This window comes from Onychostruthus taczanowskii, unplaced genomic scaffold, assembly GCF_017590055.1.
Source record: "Onychostruthus taczanowskii isolate IOZ18803 unplaced genomic scaffold, ASM1759005v1 scaffold115, whole genome shotgun sequence".
NCBI lineage: Eukaryota > Metazoa > Chordata > Aves > Passeriformes > Passeridae > Onychostruthus > Onychostruthus taczanowskii.
Genome location: NW_024498183.1, coordinates 99840 through 118225, shown reverse-complemented (window position 1 = coordinate 118225; position 18386 = coordinate 99840). Strand labels below are relative to the sequence as shown.

Sequence of the window (18386 nt, the reverse complement as noted above, 5' to 3'; positions counted from 1 at the left end):
TGTGTGTTGTTTTTTTTTTCTCCCAAGCCAAAGATTGTTGCTCTTGTCTTCTAATTTCTTTGATCAAAGCCTTAGCAAAAAGTTAATGCTTCAAGAAAAATTCACCAATTCTGTTTCTAATTTTTTTTATATTTAGTGAGAAACCTGTTCATAGTTAGTGTCTTAAGAAAGGACTAAGCCTTTATGTGGATAATGAAATTCAGATTTGGAGCATAAAAACTTTAGGATAACTGAATCTGACTCTTGGTTTCCTTGTCAAAGGAGCCATTGGTCAACATGAATTGTCTTTTCCCTTGAGAGCTAGATTACACTCCTCAAAGGTTCAGTGATTTAGCTGTATGAAAACTTGACAGAACTTACTGTTACATTTTAGAAGTGTTGTATTTAATATTGAATCTAGAAATAATTGAAAATTAGAGTAATTGGCAGCAGGTTAATGCAAAAAAGAGGGCTTTCAGAAAAGCAAATGCTGTTCTAGTTCCCATGGCACCATTCCCAATATTTGTTTTATACTCCTGAGAGAAAAGAGGAAAGCAGAACAAATGTTAAACCTCCCACACAAAATTCTCAAAGTACTATTATAATTCCCCCTAAGGCTCCAGACTTGCTGTCAAATTGCTTTTTCTGTCAAGTTTCCAAATTCTTTTATTAAGAAGGGATAATAATTATAATTATCCAAAGTTTAAGTTGGTGAGTTTTTACTAAAATAGTTAAGCTGCAAATTCTCATTGAAAAACCTTGTGGAGTCATTAATTTAATTTGCACGGTATGATTACCACAATGAGAAAGTCTCATATATATATATATATATATATATATATATATGCTTGTGTAAATGCATGTTTTGCCTAATTATCACCTTCATGGGAAAATTACTGGTTTGTATGAGCAATCTCAGTAATTATTTGTAAAAATGATCTCAGAATTTACTGCTTCAAATTATTCACTTGTGCAGATATTCTCTTCTGCACTTTCCAGTGATGTACAGTACAACTTCTGATGTACTGCCACATCATTTTTCTTATCCATTTGGCTGATTGTGCTTTCCATAATTCCTTGGGCTCAACAAGAACCATCCTAGAATGCTCAAGATTTTTTTTTTTTAAGATTTCTGATCAGCCATGTTTATGACTTTTGGGAGAAGAAATGTTATCAAAGTTCCCTTATCATATTTTATTTGTAAATGCGTTTTCAATACTGCAGTCCTTGGTATTCACAGAAATTAAATTTTAATTTGGCACCCAAGTAGTGATGCCACAGATCTTTAAACACTGAAATAAGACCGTGCAATTTATCTGTTGTATGGCATTGTGAGGAGATACACTGAATTATTGAAGAAACAGAAAGCAACAAAAGCAACACAAGTAAGTTAATAGCTGGAAAGACACCAATAGCTTCTTTGTGCATGTGTGACAATTCTTCTGTTGTCGTTTAGTTAGATTCCATTAGAAACTCAATTCTTCCCTGTACTAAGTTCAAGAGAAGCATCCAGAGCAGCTCAGATGAGATGCTTTACAGAGGATGTGTTAAATAGATGGAACAGCTTCTTAAAGAAAATTTGCTGCAAGAAAACTCTTGTAGGCAGTCAGAGTCTTCAGACCAGTGTCCTTTACAAATCCTAACTTTGGCACCAAATGTTAAGCAGAGAAATATCTCCTGCATCCCTGAGGGACTTAGGCAAAGTACTGAAATACTCCAAACAGGTGCTTTTCAGGACTAGAACCTGTCAAGGTTTTCAGAGTGTTCCCATCACCAACCCTTTATTACTTTAAAGCTATTTGCCAGAAGTCTCTAACCCATAGATAGTATTTTACCAGATTTGGGTGTCTCTAACAGCATTCTATAGACAGCTCTTTGCAATTTGAGGAAGATGAATCCACAGGCTCTATGTGAATAAAATTCACATTCTATCTGAATCCTTCAGCTGAAGGACAACCAGTATTCACTAGTATCTTTGATAGTGCAAGTTAGTTACAGATGAGACAGAGTTTAAAGGCAAGATTATTTAAACTATCCTCCAAAAACTCAACCAACCCCCCAGCTTTATACCAATAAAATATATTTATGAAAATAGTTGCTAGAACTGGAAACAGTTGCAAAAAAGTTAAGCAATAATACATCTTACTAAACAGCTAAATATTTGAGTTAGTTTCAAAGTCTGTTCTACATTTCACTCAGCTAGAAGAGCTGTCAGGACAATCTCAGGGCCGTGAAATCTGGGGCCTACTTTCTTAGACAAACTTGGTCCCCTTAGACACTTTTTTTCCAAGTGGGAAATATCAGCTGGGAATTGTTGCCTTTTTGGTGCACTTCTATTTATGACAGGTCCCAGAAATTGTGTATGTGCAATAAGTATGTCTTAGAATGAGTTTTATCAAAATGTTTAACAAAGTAATTTGATGACTTCCCAGTCCTCTAAAGAAAGGCTGCTCTTCCAGGGTTAGTCTTTACTCTGAAATCAAAAGAAGGACCTAAGCCTCACAGTGATATTCAGAGTCTTCCAATCAGACTGGAGAACCACAGAATAGTTTGGGTTGGAAGGGGCTGCAAAGGTCATTTAGCCCAACTCCCCCAACATGAGCAGTGACAACATTGATTGGCACTTCTCACCATCTTTTATAAGAATTTTTTTATTATTATTTTTCACCCTATTTTATAAGAATATCCTAACCTTTGAAGTATGCAGGGAAATGGATTAATAGTTATTGTAGTCAGTAAGCCTTTAATAGTCTGAAAGACACATAAAGTTCAGAGCTACTGTAGTTGATTTATTTGCATCGATCTGTAATTATAAGCTCAGTTTTACATGAAAATATACCAAACTCCTGTCTCTATGTGATGTCAAGATGTTTGAAAAAATGGGGTTCTGCAGTTTGGTTGATAGCAGATGGTCAAAACCAGACAGCCCTTGTAACAGAGTGGTCTCAAATGGTAGTTTGCTTTGCATTGCTCTCAGTCCTCCCCAGGCTGTGGAGCCCAAATCTTGGTTTGACACCAGGGCCACGTATTTAAGATGATGCTGAGCTCTGTTAGAATGAGAAAGCGCCAGCCCACAGTCCCTCAAGCAGCATTTGCTGGAGTGATCCTAAGCCAGGGTGACATCCAGGAGCGTCATTCTCCAGCCTCTTTTGAATGGAAGCGGAGCTGCGTAGTTTTAGAATGAGGGAGTTCCCTGTGAGCAGTGATTTTTGCTTCATATCTGGATTGCTTAGGAGGCTGAGCACCAGCCTAGTGTTATTTCTCAAAGATTATTAACTGGAGTAAGGCAAATTCCCTATTTAATGATCAATGATTACCTCACATGGATTAATTTGATTATCATTGTCTCTAGCAGCAAAAATCCTTCAAGATATTTCCATGACAGCTCTTCACTTCTTCCCCAGAGCTGGAACTCCAGAGCAAACTACTGTACAAATATTTCTACAGTTCTAATGATTACAACTTACTTCTGTACCATAACAAAAGAAATCTCAGAGAAAGAAAATTTTCTTGGAAAACAGCATCTCTCAGTCTAGCTTGCTGTATATTGCTGAGTGCAATACCAAGCCTCTGTTGATTTCCAAAAGTTTGCTTTAAAATCATCCTGTTGTTCTCAGTGGCCTCAGAGAGGCCTTGCCTCTCCTACCCTGGGCTCTCATCCTTTTCTGAACTGAGAATTAAAAGGTGCAATGCTGCACCAATACAGACTCATGAAAGTAGGATCATTGGAAAATAGTATTTATGCAGGTTTAAAGTTTCAGAGAGTTCGTTAACCTTTAAAATAAATTTTTAAAATCAGAAAAATCACTGTCTTTGCATAATTTCCAGTGAATAAATCAGGCAATAAAATCCTTCTGTCTTCAACCTCCTCTACTCCAATTTTTGAAATCATGTCATAGGATCTGGATCAGAAATGAACAATTTTTGCTGCTTGGAAAAACATTAGTCATGGAAACAGCTCATAAAAATAAGCTGTGCTTAGCTTATTTTCTTAGTCTATATTTGCTTTTTCCAAGAAAAAGAAAAAAAATTTTTCTTTTCTATTTCAGGATTACTTAACTCTTCTAAAATCCCACACTTTAATGTGCTTATGCTGAAAGTCTTTGCATTCAACAGGCTCAATATTTCATCATCTATGCTTATAGTGTTCTAGATCCCAGACATTTTTCTAAACCCACCAGCCAGTGGACGAGATGGAAAAAGTACACTACAAAGTAACTTCTGCTGCAGCACAGAGAACTCACTGCTTTTCATCTTTGGATCAAATTCTGCAAGTTTCCTTTTAGTAGGCAAAACATTTTAAATTCCAGAATTTTTCTGTAAGGCCAAGCAGAGCAATTCTATAGTGCTACATTACATTACAGCTGACTTTACATCTTGAAGAGAGATTTCCACTACAGCAAAGTCTTGCTTATTAGGGCTTTTGAAACTTTCAGTCAGCATTTCCATTCTCACATGACTTGCTAAATCTCAAGGATTCGTTTTTGCCATCTAGTGGTTTTGAACAGAATTAAAAGAAATTTGCTAACGACAAAGTTGAAAATTATTGTTTGTGATAAAAGATGGCAGTTTTAGTTTATGGTTATATTTGAAAAAAATATTTATACCTGGAAAAGAGGACTATTCCCTCCACGTAACCATTAAATGAGCACTGAAAGAAAACAGGATTAATATGTGGCCACTGAGACTTTGTAAAGAACAGCTGAGGTTACTGCATTGGAGTTTGGGATGGAGTAGCACTGACTGCGGGGAGGAGGTTAGGACGCCTCATATCCAACGTGTCTTTTCTTACAGTAATCCTGGAAATTCATAGACAGTCCAAGCAGATCTCTCTTCTGCTGCCCACCTCCCTTCTATTTTTGTGGGGTGGATACAAATAATATTTAACAAGTTATTTCAAAAAGTAGTATAATGAACAGACACTTGGGCTTAACAGAGAGGCTCTTTTTACATACAAATAGATGCCATAATAAAAAATTAATAGAACTCCGCAAGTTCCATTCAAGTTTTTAACCCACAGTGTTAACTGTGGGTTTTAACCCACAGTTTAATAACTGTAACTCAGGATAAAATACTTCTTTTTATGAATGTATAATACAACATTGATTTAAAAGATATAAATAAAGAAGCAATAAAATACTAAAGTATTTCAATACCAACAGCTAGGAGGCATCTCTGAATTCGATACCACCAACTTGAATCTCTCAATTTTTTCTTAAAAAAAACTATTCTGGAAAACTCCCTTAACATTCAGAAATATAGAATGGTTTGGGTTGGGACCTTAAAGATCATCTAATTCCAACTTTCACCACTCCCATGGGCAGGACCCTTCCCATTAGTACAGCTTCTTTAAAGTCCCATTCACCCTGGCCTTAAACACTTCCAGGGATCAAGCATCCACAGTTTCTCTGGGCAACAGTGCCAGGGCCTCACCACCCCACACCAAAAAATTCCTTTCAAATATCTAATCTAAACCAACACTCTTTTAGTTCAAAATTGCTCCCCCTTGTTCTATCACTACACACTCCTGTAAAAAAGTCCCTGCTTCTCTTTTTTATAAAACAAAACCAAAATATATTTGCATTTAAAGATAAAACATTGTAGTTATACTTCTTAGAGAAAACATGATCCACTGTTGTTCACATCCTTTCAAAAACATAAAAAACCCTCCAAATGTTACAAAATACAATTATGTGATCTCCTGATTTTAAACTTTTGAATCTGATGTAATTAAAACCCATAATACTTTATATTAAATTTCAAGATAAAGAAATGTCAGTATGAAAGATCTGGTCTGTCACTGAGCATTTTGAATTCTTCCCAGTTTCATGCCTTTTATTTCAGATGCATGGATAGAAAGTTAGTGATTAAAAACATGGAACAGAAGCCTGCCCACTTTTAGTAATGGCAAAAGATGGAAACTGATTTAAAACAAAAATCTTTTACAATACTTTTATGGACATTTAAAATAAAGGTTTCAAAAAATATGCTGTGAACTTCCTTAGTTGTTTATTAATGAATATTTTGAAAAACCAGATGAGGCATTCCAGGTTTTTAAGGTGCATTTTATTTTATAAATGCATAAAAGTAGCATAACTTGTATAAAAAATATAACAATACAGTCAACTACAAAACAGTATCACACACAGTCTGCAAGATTCTTTTTTTCTTCAAATTGTTTGTCTACTGCAAGGGAAAGGGCCTGAAGAAAAGTTGTCATTGTGACACTGGGGGACTGAAAATAAGAGAACATTTTGTTAGACACACCACAGCAATAGGCAGACATAGTATTTTACATACAAATCACAGTATTTAAAACAGAAATATTTTAATTTCATGTTAGAAAAATTGCAAAATGCTATAAACCAAACTGCAAGTTTATTTAAAATCAGCTAGCACAGCAAAGTCAAAGTCAACCTGTGCAAGTCTTCAGTCACAATACTGTATATTTGCTTAGAAAAAGGTTTGTAACAAATTATTATTCATAAAGTGGTAGAGGTTTGGGTATTTTTTTTCCAGCAAGAAATTATAAGAGCACCAATATTATTAAATGTTCATTTATTTAATTAAAAGTAGAATGCTTTTGGGTAGATCAATCCCACCTGTCTTCTTCAATCCCATTCTAAATTATGGACAGCACATAATTGTTTCAAAGCTGCAGAAACAAGTGCAGTTTAGATTAAAAGGGAGGTTTGGACCAATCTTTCACATCAGGCAGTGTTCAGATGTTTTCCTGCCTGTCTCAAACTCAACCCAAAATATAATGAACAGAATAAACTCACTTGAAGATAATAAACTTACTTGAATATAAAGTGCGTGTGCTAGGAAAGGAAGCTTTCTCAGGACCCGGCCACCAAGACCTTCACTTTTTCTATGGTAAAACAGACAAGTGCTGCTTAAATGCTAAATATCCACTCTTAAAAGGAGGCCTTTCCTTTTTCTGTGTTTCTCCATTAAGTTGCTCTAAAAGAACTTCATATGACAATTCAACAGGTCACCTGCAGCTCTTTTAGCAGAAGCAGGGAGTGAACAGACAAATTCTGCTTGTGGGAGGCTACACAGCATAGTACACAGTACCAACACAGGCACAGCGGCCTGCCAATGTTTACCTCAGGCCCTTCACATTGTTGTGCCAATCTCATGGATTTGGGGGATGTCTACCACAGCGTGGTATGGACACAACCACTTTTGGAAGGACTGGGAAAAAAACTGAATGCTGGACCTTATGGGTACTGCCTGTCTCTTTCTACCTACCATTTACAGTTTTCTTCACCTCATTCACTTCGTATATGTTAGCATCTTCTCCAAGCACTGCTCTGTGTACATAAAATGCAAACCTCTGTGCCTGGAAAAACTCACTCACTTTTACTTCACTCCTCACTGGTTAAGACTGCATACTTCAGGAACAGAAAAAAACCCACACTTTGCAGACTTTATGAATATTATTTTGTTCCATAGGGACCACCACTTTGGAAAAAAAAAAGAGTTTGATATTGTGAATATAATTTTTATTGTTTCAAGAATTGTTATGCTGCAGTGAAAGACCATTTTCTCTACCAGCATACTCAGCAAACCACAACACTGTCTATTTACACTTTACTCCTTTCCCCCTTATTTCTGTCCACTTATATCTCCATGCTAAATACTGATCTAGCAGATGGCAAGGCATTTCAAAACACTTTCTTAGCAGGACCTAAGGCACACGCTATTTCTGCCAAAGTGCATTACAATTCCCATCATCCACTGAAAACTAAGGCTAATCCAGCCAGCAACTTTGTCAAGAAGACTTCAAATGGCAGAGCACAAACCAGAAGCAGTACTAGACCAAACCAGATCTGGGACTAAGAAATGTTAGCAAATGGCAATTGCTTCCACATTTTGTCCCCTGAAGGTTTTTGCACTATCCCAAACAGAAAAAAATTGCGTTGTTTCAGATCTCCAGTTGTTAGGAAGTTTGGCTACTTTTACACTTCATTCCATAATTCAGTATATATGCGTGAAAAAAGTAGAGTTTCAGAATCTTACCTTGAGATTTCTTTCAGTACAAGGCTTAACCTTGACACATTATTTTCTATGAAGCCGATCATCTCAAGTTCTCTGAGTGTCAGAAGCTGCTGTCGAGGATATATTATTTGACACTAGAAACGAGAGTTACACACTGTTGTATGAAAAATAAATGCATTAAAAATTAAATTTTACAGTAAGAGTGGAAATACAGAAAAGGAATGAAATTTATGTATTTTTGTTACTTAGGAAGTATGATTAAAACGCAAAATTTACTAAAATATGGCATTTTACAGTTTTGCTTTCAAGTATTACCTTCATCAGTTCTTCCAGACAAGAAAGATATATTCTAAATATTGCTGCAGTAGATGGAGGTCCAATGTATTGTTTTATGTCAGCCCTGTCTACAAAGGCCATGTCAATTTTCTCTGTAATATTTGAAGTAGTCAGGATAACTACATTGGGATACCTTCAAGACAAAAACAGATTTTTAGGTCACATGTAAAAGATTTGTCTCCTTCTGTGACTGGCAAGTTGATACCTTCCTTCCTATGATTCAAACAATTTTATGCAATAAGCTGTCACATCATTCTTGTCAATCAGGAATTACATTAAATGATCTGAAGGTCTTGGCCAGGTGTCACCAGACTATTTCAATGCATAGTCTCTTTCCTTCAGCTATGCCTCAAGTGTCCACAGTTCCTCTAATTCTATTTCAGAAGTGATATATAGTAACTACCTAGAACCTACTGGCATAGCTTCTGACACACACAAAAAAGATTATGAAAAGAATTACAAATGTGAACCTTTAATCAATGTTTTACATTTCAATTTTGACGTCTGTTCTCCAAGCAGACATCATGATCATCTGTCCTTTTTCTCTCCCTGTCTTTAGGGGAAGCATACTGTCCACAGATTTGATTGTCCACCCAGGTACATGTAAAATATTCTGCTGGATTACTCCTATTTCTTTTCCAGATTAGCATAATGAACAAAGAATAACTATTCACTAATTAATCTGGTTTAGTATTCCAAGTAGGAATTGAAATTTAGCAGGAATAGGAATACTGAAACTGTCAATTACCTTTTGCTGTTGCAATAATATGCAAACAATACCTTTTAATCTGGTCTATTTGTGTCAGTACAGCATTGACCACACGAATAGCATCTGAAGGCTCTGTACCTGCCTTGAAAGCATTGCGGGCTGCTGTGAGGCTTTCCACCTACAAAAAACCAAAACAATCAACCAAAACAACAAAAACAAAATCACCAAACACCAAAAAAACGCAAAAAGATTGCACTTTTGGAATCCTGGCAGCAAACAGGTAACCCATGCAACACACCTTTGGATTCCTGTGCCTGCTGTCTAAAACTTCTTCAAAATCTTTTGTTACCTAGGAATTCCCAGGGAGAAAGGAAGGCATATCAAGGAACCAAGTGTAGTGAGGGAAATTCCTTTTAAGACAGCAGAATGAAGGCTGGTTTGCATTTTAAATTTTGGAGGTGGAAGAATTGGACACCACCAGAATAATGAATAGGCTGGATTTAGAGTGAGCTTCCCCATAGAAACTCCAATATGGCAAAGCTAATAAGGTACATACTTACTAAGTTGCTTCTACATGCAAGTTTGAAGAAAATCTAATGACAATAAATTGAACGATATTCACATTTTTTAGAGCTTTACAAAAAATGTAAATAATATAAATCTGGGCTACTTTGAAGTTTAAAACAATATTCCACTTGTAAACATGTAGCAGCAAGGGAAATTCCACTAAGAAAGGTTTCATTTCATTTTCATCTGGAATTTGCCTGCTAAGTCACACTAAGTTCCTTCCAAACCTCTCAAATCTGCAGCAGTCAAGACTAAAGTTCACTTATCTGCACCATCATATAGCTTACGAAATAGCATAAATGTGTTTTTATTGTTCTTTTTGAATGAGCACTATTGCAGCTCCTTCCCATCAATTTCCTTTCTGCTATATTTTATGTACAACAGTGCTATTGGAATCATACCTCATCAATCAGTACAAATACAAGAGCATCTCTGTCATCAACTAACTCTTGGATCTTCTGGAACATCTTGGTTACAAGCTTGCCACTCTAGAAAGACACCATATGCATATGTTAACTATTTCCTTACCACAAAACTTTCTGGGGCTTATCATATTTAAAGGTGTAAATGCCTGGTTTTAAAACAACTTTCTAATAAAACTTCTCTTTAAACATTTTCAAACATATTAATTGTTGTGAACAATCTTTGGTGCACATATTTAGGAAACAAGCTAAACAGAATAATTACAGTGTAATTTCTAAAATACATAGTTTATTTTATTACGTACATCAATACATACCTCAGAAAACCATTTAGAGAAAAGGCTATGGCTGTTTATCTCAATTAACTGTCCATACCTATACCTAAAGTATGAAGAGAAAAAGAAGTATCAACTCCATTCGAAATAAAAATCAGAGATATCATTAACTTCTGTAAGTCTCATTCCTGACATTCTGACCCTGGAATTCTGTGAATTAGTACTTTAAATTACTCACCTTTCAAAATATAATACATGTTTTACCGATATTATTTTTGTTGCTGGAACGTGCCACATTGCTGAAAATGTAACTAGAATTCTTATATTAAATTGCTATTAGAATTTCTTCATTAGAACAGGGTAAGTAACTCTTTACCACAACAACTGCCTCATTCTTATCTTTGTGTAAGATTTTCTTCAGTATAGCAAAAAGTGACAAAGTATCTCAACCACACATTATACAGCTTGTGATTTTCATACATTCATTTTGGGATAGAGTCAGATCATGCCAATAATTACACATTATTTATGCTACACCTTTTATTTTATATAACTTTTTTTAATATAGATTTGTTAAGTTGCTATGAATTTTTAGGCTATTTCTTATGACTTGTCTGATATACAAACTGACCTCTGCAGATTGCAACATTCAGACAATCCAAGTACAAAAGAAATTAGTTTAAAAAATCACTACCTATTAAAACCAGGCTCTATCAAAGAGTATGGAGATACAAAAACCAAAATACTCCTTGATCCTTTGCCCTTTAATACTTATTGATGTACAAAGTGAGCAAAAATACTGTAATGCCACTGGAATGTCTTTTACACACCTGGGACAAATAATTGCACAATATACAATGCCTTAAAATATCCTAATCAGTCTAGCAGATCAATTTTATCGCTAGCCTGGTGCACTACAAAAAAGAAAACACGTTAGCACTAAGTTACTTGAAATTAAATATGAGATATACTTGGGCTAGTGAAAAAGAACAACTAAGTATAGTAAGCTAAAGTGAAAAATTTCCAAAAAAATATCACCTGTATGACAGTCGAATTGTCAGCTTCTGAGCCAATGCTTTACAGAGAGAAGTTTTTCCAGTTCCAGGAGGGCCTGATTTGAAATCAGATCCATGTATTACACAGAGTCTGCATTAGATTGTTAATGACATCTAACAGATTTTTAACAACTTTATTTCATTACAGCACTAATTGTAGAGTAAAATCACAGCAGATAATGATTATGTACACCAGAGTATTTTGAGAAAATTACTTCTTTGACTACAATCCTAGAGCTAATGCTGGATTTTATATGTATGCAGACACCATAAAGCTAAAACACTCAACAGCAAAGAGTATCACCCCTGCAGGGCTAATCCTCATCAGCATTCTCTATAATCAGTGCTATGCTCAAACTTCTTCCTGAAACATACTCTTCTAACATGGAAAACAGAAACATATCATGATCAGTTTGATCAGCTGTCCACTTCCCCAGAAATTCCTTCCTTGGGGAAACCCAGATCATCTTGGGAACTATACTCTGAGACAAACTTTTTGGATCTGATTTAATATCCCATAGGAGAGCCAGAAAGACTTGTTCCAAAGAGGCAAGTACAAGCACAGTTACCAGAGAATGAGTCTGAAATAAAGTCTTTCAAACAAAAAACAGCTAAACCAGAAGCTTCTAAATTGACAGTTGTAACTTAAGTACAACCAACAAATATTTCCACTATGACCTTTTATTATTGAATACCAGTCTTGATGACAAAATCAATGCAAGATGCACTTTGCAAGAAAATTGATTCAGTTGATGCTAATCTTGTTTGTGGTATAACCTCAACAGTAAGCTAGGACTGACTGAAGATTACAGCTTCACTAAAATAACAGTAACTAAACTAGCAAGAGCTAGTTACAGAGCAACAGAACACAGATTCAACAACACAACACAGATTCCCTTTCCAGTTTCCCCACAGTTTTTAAAAAGCTATAACTAACAAAATATTTAGCACTGCAATAGAAGTTTAACTAATATATGTCTCCTAATATCTTCAGTACCTGCATTATTTTTGCTCATTATGTAAAAACACAACAATATCACTTAAAATTAAGAAATCCACAGTTGTCACTGCACTGTAAATTTTAGAATTTAAATTAATGCAAAACAGAATATGTGAACATTGATTTGACTCTGACATTACGTTTCATCCAAATTTGTACTATTGAGGTGCTGTTTTCATATCACCTCGTTTCACTACACAGGACTGCAGTACAAGTCTTTCCAGAAGGAAAGTATAAACAGACGGCCAATGAATCTACTTGGTTTAAAACAGATCATTTTTACCATGTAGCAAAACAACTCTGTTCCATGATATCAGGTTGCTGTCAACATTTCTGTCGGAAAATAATAATGTTGTCGTCACATAATCAAGTAACTAAATGAAGAGGATAGATAGAAAGACAAAAATTAGAGCCATAACAGCAAATAAAACCACAAATAGACTCAATCTCTAATGATGTCTATTGTGTACTCATATTAACGACAAAAAAAAGAGCTCATCTCTTTTAGGCACAGGCAAATTTATTTCTGCAAAGGATGGGAATTCATTTCTGTCCTGCCCTGCCCTCAAGAATAAGAATAGCATGTACTTGACACAAATGGAGTTCTGGAACTTTTAAAATGAATAAATTAAATGCTTCAAGGAAAGGAAATTGATTTCATTTTTCATTGTCCCACGTACTATGTGTCTATAAAACACAAGATGCCTAAGCACAGAGAATCAAAGACTCAGAATCTGGGTCCTGTTTAGATGTTGCAGAGCTATATATTTGTACAGTTTGTTGTAGTCAGCCCACCAAACAAAGCATTTCCTGTCATATTTATTTCTTTTTTACTGAAGCATTTGTATCAGCTGCTACAAGGAATTCATAGATTAATTCATTCCTCCAAATAACGGAAGTTGCATTTCCTGGAATGCTTGCCTCTAAAAATACTGCAGTTTCATTTTAGAATTATCTAGAATTAGGAAGTAGAGAACTCTTTCAATAAAATCAATATGAACTTCAGGTGTCAATCTATAATGACTTTCACCTATAATAACACCTGATACCACATTATCTTCTGTTGCTCTTACCTGCAACTAGCTTTAGATGCCTGTGTGTTGATGGGACAATACAGTGGTGCTCCTGCAACATCGTATGCTTGAGATGGAGCAATCACACAACAGCAAAACCAACTGAACTTAATCCACATATATGTCAAAATTCTATTGATATTGTGCTATTTTGAAAATTCACTATTTTCACTACTAAAATTCAGCAACTATTCAGAGGCCATAGAACCCAAACATGCTCAGGCATTCTCATGGTTTAAAGAAGGAAGATTTATCACGATTTTACAGTAATAGTAGTAGTAGTACTGGTAGTAGTTCAAATTTTAGCCATTAAAAGCAACCACTTCTTTCTACCCATACACACACTCAACAGTGATCAGCTTGCTGTTATTCAGTAGACTAGCAAGTCTAATTAAATAGTCTTGTCATTTCACAGGTGACTTTGAAAGCTGTTCCATAAATTACACAAATGTGGATGTATTAATTGGTATTTACCTTATAAATTAAGAAGTACAATCACTGGAATGTTTTGCTTTTCTGTATTTGGTTATAAAGACATAAGTGAGAATACTGTATCTATGGTATTACAAATAAGCTAATGAATTAATTATTTGTGTCCAAGAACTTCAGTTAGAAGCTGAATTGAATTATTTGTGTGTTTTATTTGCATCACAATTACTAAATTTCAGATTACAGTACTAGTGTTCTACATGCTCTGGCAGTTATCATCACAACCTCTGATGAATGCACAGGATCTTCAAGCTAGACCCCATGGAAGTGTTTTGTTTCTTTCCAATATCTTGCCAGCATTCAAGTGGCTTTGGTCAAATCACTGATTAAGTATTTGCATGAACAGTAACAGCACTTGCCGACATTACTGCCAAGCTCATTAACTGTTTAGCTGCTGCCAGAAACAAAGTTAAACTTCCATTCCCCTCTGCCCAGCCTGCTCCCATATCTCCATAGGATGCAGCAAACTTCAAACAGGCTTAATTTCAGCTCTTACTTCTCCTCAAGCAAGTTTAATTTTTATTCATTTCCAACTTACATTTGATTTTACTTCAGTGTCATAGACAAGACTTTCCCAAAGGCCATGGAATTCAGCTGCGAAAGCAATATATTATATACCTGTTTAGGATAAATCAATCTGGAAACCTGTAACTCATCATTGCAGCACAAAACAGTTTTCAAATTATGCTCAACTAAAATGAAGAATTAAGAACACATATATGAAAGCAAGTAAAGCATCTGTGGGGGAAAAAAAAAAGACATTTTTCTCAAAATGCAAATATCACTTTCTAACAGACAAATTCAGCAGTTTCCCAGCTTCTATTTCCTTCAATAACTGTGACAAGAAATTGATGTTAATTTCTTAACATGAAATGAAAAATATTGTTCCTTCCACTCTCAGTAGAGGATGAACTTACACTTTACCAAGGGAGCAATGAAAACTTCTGGTAGGAGGATTCTAAGGAAAATTTTATCATTCAACTTTGTTTTGTTTTTTTTTTTTTAACATCAAGATGTAGAGGACCAAAAAAACCATGTAGCTGAATAACGCATAAAAAACTAAAGTTGTCATTTGAGTATCAATCATTCCTAGTTGTTGGCTTCTAACTTTCAGCAAAGAAAAGCAAAAAAGACTGAACAAGTGTAAACCACAAAACTGTGGCAGTACTGTCAGTGTATCAGATTTAATTCTTCCTGAAAACTAATGTAATGGATAATTCGGCGTTTCACAACATGGAAAGAGTAGGAAATGTTTCAAAATTGTCTCTCTGAGCTAAAGCTCACACCTGTGCTTTTCCTTTCAGGCAGAGAATCCAATTTCCCCAAGCACAAGGCAGTAACAGGCAGGTCTGGCTCTATCACAGAGGAAAGCCTGATTTTTCCTCTCCAGAAGACAAGGACTAAATGTCTTTATTTTGTTTGTCTGTTTCATGTATAAGAGCAGTACTGTCATGGGGGCTGGAAGCCAGCAGTGGGCTCTGGAAAATGAATATTTAAAGTGATAAGCTTCTTGTGGGTCTTCAAGTTAAATAAAACTTGGAATGCAACCACCAGTGTTAAAAACTTGCATGCTTCTGCTTATGACTATATGTTTTAGACCACAATACCAGTTATTTCCACACATCCACAAGCATTACAGAAATAAAGGATGTGTTTTGGAATCACCTGCAGCAGTTCAGTCAAAACCACAAAGGAAAATGTCCAAATATATTTGTTGCATAAAGAAACAAGTCAAAACATATTTGTTCTATAGACATTAAATACAAATAGTACCTTTAATACATAACTATAAACACTTTTAGCCTTTGCAATATTTTCTTTATTGCTCTAGAGCTCCCAGAAATGCCACACAGGTACCTGCTGGTAGCAGCCAGTGGTGAGCTGCAGTGATATCCTCATTCTCTTCTTCCAGGTTTTCAGAGGTTGGTCCTTCTTCAGTCAGATGAAAAATATGAAGAGAAAGACTGCTTGTGCTCAGGTCAATCGGCTAGAATTAACATAAAAAGATTTGTTACCTGTCATATTTCTCATTCAAAGCTAGATGAACAAAAGAAAGTTACAGTTCTCAGCTGGCATTTATCTCTGAAGCCTACTACCTCTGTTTCAGACCTTAATAAGCTGTAAAAGAAAGTTAGCCACTTTTTCCTAGTAATACTAGGCAGCCTAAGAAGAGATACTATATCATCAGCCTATAGACCTTGTCTTGCTTCTGCCCTTAGGGTACCACAAGTCCACCTACAACTAGTTCAGGGGCACACAAACAGAGGTGCACAGGTATTCTTGACCAGGAATACCTGTCTGTCCTTCAGTTTTAGCTCTGTGTCCACAATTGCCACAGACTGCACATTGTTGTTAAGGAAAGGGTCGTCAAACTCCGTCCACTTGTAATCACCAAACACAATGTTGTGTCTGTTCAACAGCTTTAAGACACTCATCCTAATATCTTCTTTCTTGGCCACACTAACAAGAAAGAAACATCATTACTTTATGGCATTGACATTTATAAAGCAATTTGAATTAGTGTTGGAAAGCATTATTTCATACATGAGGATTTCATGGAAAACAGCTTCCATCTCACACACACAAAAAAAACTCAACCAACCAACCAACCAAACCCCCAATCCTAAAAAAACAACACACAAAAGAACCCCAAACCCACTCAATCCTCCTCCAACATTCTACAGGAAAAAAGAACCTGTCAGATTCAGTTTGTCTGCAAAAGCAACAAGCTTGATCGCAGTTTTTAATGTGTGCATTAAAAGACATAATCCAAATAATACCATTTGCTCTGCTTGAGGACATAACAGGGGATACTGAAAGAGACAGCTAGAAGATTTCAAGAATGGAAAGCAGTTATGCAATCTGTGTTTCAGCAGGAAACCCAGAAAGACTCAGGGCCAAGCTACAGACTGAATTTGGTAAGCTTAACTTGGAAGCTCCATTATACTTTCAGCACAGTTGAAACATCAGGATGGGGACATAACATGGGGAGAATTCCAGAAGAGACAAAAACTACAGGAAAAGGAACACCATTTGAAGATTCAACTTAATTTTGCAATTTCAATGATCTAGAACCAATGCAAATTCTCAGTTCTCTGTTAAGCCTGGCAAAAATAGCACAGTGTATATTTTACACCCTGATTTTTCTAACACCTCGGACATGTTCTCCCATATCCTTCAGACATCCAAAGTGGTAAGACAAGAACTGGATAAATGGACAGGGAGGGTTGGACTGTCCACCTCAGAGTGCTGGGATTAGTACAAAGATTAAGCTGAGCTGTCAATAACTTGGGTGGGGAAAGGCAGTGTGGTGCCGTTAGCTTTGGGACCAGCACTGTTTTTGCATCCTTGACAATGGGATGTAAAGTGACTGCAACAAGGTTATGGATATCACCAAAGCAGGGAGAACTTGCAGTATTCTGAAAGAATACTTGCAGTATTCTGAACAGGGCTGCTGTTCAGAGGGACCTCTGCAGGTTGGCAATACAGTTTGACTGGAAGCTTTTGACGTTCAGCAAAGGTAAACATGAAATCTTAGCTCTCCATCCACTGCCCAGATAACAAAACAGATCAGAGGCCAACTGGATTACATGCAATTTTGCAGAAAAGGGCCCGTGGGTACTGGTGGACAAGTTGGCAGTAAGTCAAGTGTGCCCCTGGTACAAATGAAGAAAACCTTATTTGAGGCTGTGCTACCAAGACTGCAGATGTTAGGGGAAGCAAGTGTTTATCCACTGGCTTTGTAAGACCACATCTGGAGTACTGTGAGCAGTTGTGAGCACCAACACAAAAGACACAAGGATAAACTGGGGCAAATCCAGAACGTGGCCAACAACCTCAATATGAGACGGCACGACACGACCCACAAGGTGAAACTGAGAGAAGTGCATTTGTTCAATCTTAGGAAGAGACACAGGTGAGGAGACTCCCGGGAGAGCACAGAGAAGGCAGAGCTGGGTCCTGCGGGCTCTCGGAGGCACGCAGAACGAGGCCGAGAGGAAACAAGCACAAATGGCAGAAAGCAACGCTCTGATCAGAGACCTGCTCGACTTCTGGTGAACTTCCACATGGATCTGAACGCTGTCACACACGTTTGGGAGCGCTTGCTTCAAATCTCCAGCAGCGTCTTCCATCTTTCTAGCTCCTAGGAGAAAAGGGATAGCAAAGAGAAGCGACTTCCAGCGACCGCTACACGCCCACGGCACGGATGGCCCTTTCCAGGAGCCCCCTCCAGGTGCACACCGCCACCCGCAAAGACCGAGTACGCGATCGGCACCAGGATCAGAATCGGCACTTCCCTCCCTCAGAAGATGGCGACGACAGGCTCGGGACACGCCGCGAGCGCGGTCGCGCGGACAAGCGGCTGCTCCCGCCTCAGCGCTGGGGACAGGGAACCACCTCAGGCAGGCACGGCCTCGGGAGCGACGCGCCGGAGCGACGGGGACGGCGAGCGCGGGCGAGCCTAAGGCACCAAGCA

General features: G+C 36.9%; 1 protein-coding gene across 2 annotated transcripts; it reads right to left on the bottom strand.

Annotated features, from left to right (window-relative positions):
• Positions 1 to 5985: 5985 nt before the first annotated feature.
• On the bottom strand, positions 5986 to 18385 carry TRIP13 (thyroid hormone receptor interactor 13). Of its 2 annotated transcripts, XM_041427480.1 has the most exons (14): positions 18308 to 18385; positions 17951 to 18053; positions 16204 to 16369; positions 15767 to 15896; positions 14448 to 14503; positions 12631 to 12721; positions 11331 to 11403; positions 10335 to 10398; positions 9997 to 10083; positions 9100 to 9206; positions 8299 to 8452; positions 8005 to 8117; positions 6781 to 6850; positions 6038 to 6214 (listed from the first exon to the last, which is right to left on the bottom strand). In XM_041427480.1, exons 2-14 carry the CDS (start codon positions 18040 to 18042, stop codon positions 6119 to 6121), a joined length of 1299 nt encoding a protein of 432 aa, XP_041283414.1. In that variant the 5' UTR covers positions 18043 to 18053; positions 18308 to 18385; the 3' UTR covers positions 6038 to 6118. The 2 variants fall into 2 exon arrangements, with proteins under 2 accessions (XP_041283413.1, XP_041283414.1); XM_041427479.1 differs by lacking the exon at positions 18308 to 18385 and having other exon boundaries at positions 5986 to 6214.
• Position 18386: the final 1 nt, after the last annotated feature.

Bases quoted from the DNA above. Each gene is read 5' to 3' on its own strand.
- TRIP13 (XM_041427480.1), bottom strand. From the start codon at position 18,042: ATGGAAGACGCTGCTGGAGATTTGAAGCAAGCGCTCCCAAACGTGTGT. The intron at 14,504-15,766 runs GTACCTGTGTGG...TTGCTTTCGCAG, and splicing joins CCACTGGCTGCTACCAGCAG to CTGAATTCCATGGCCTTTGG. The intron at 6,851-8,004 runs GTAAGATTCTGA...GTTTTACCATAG, and splicing joins GTACTGAAAGAAATCTCAAG to AAAAAGTGAAGGTCTTGGTG.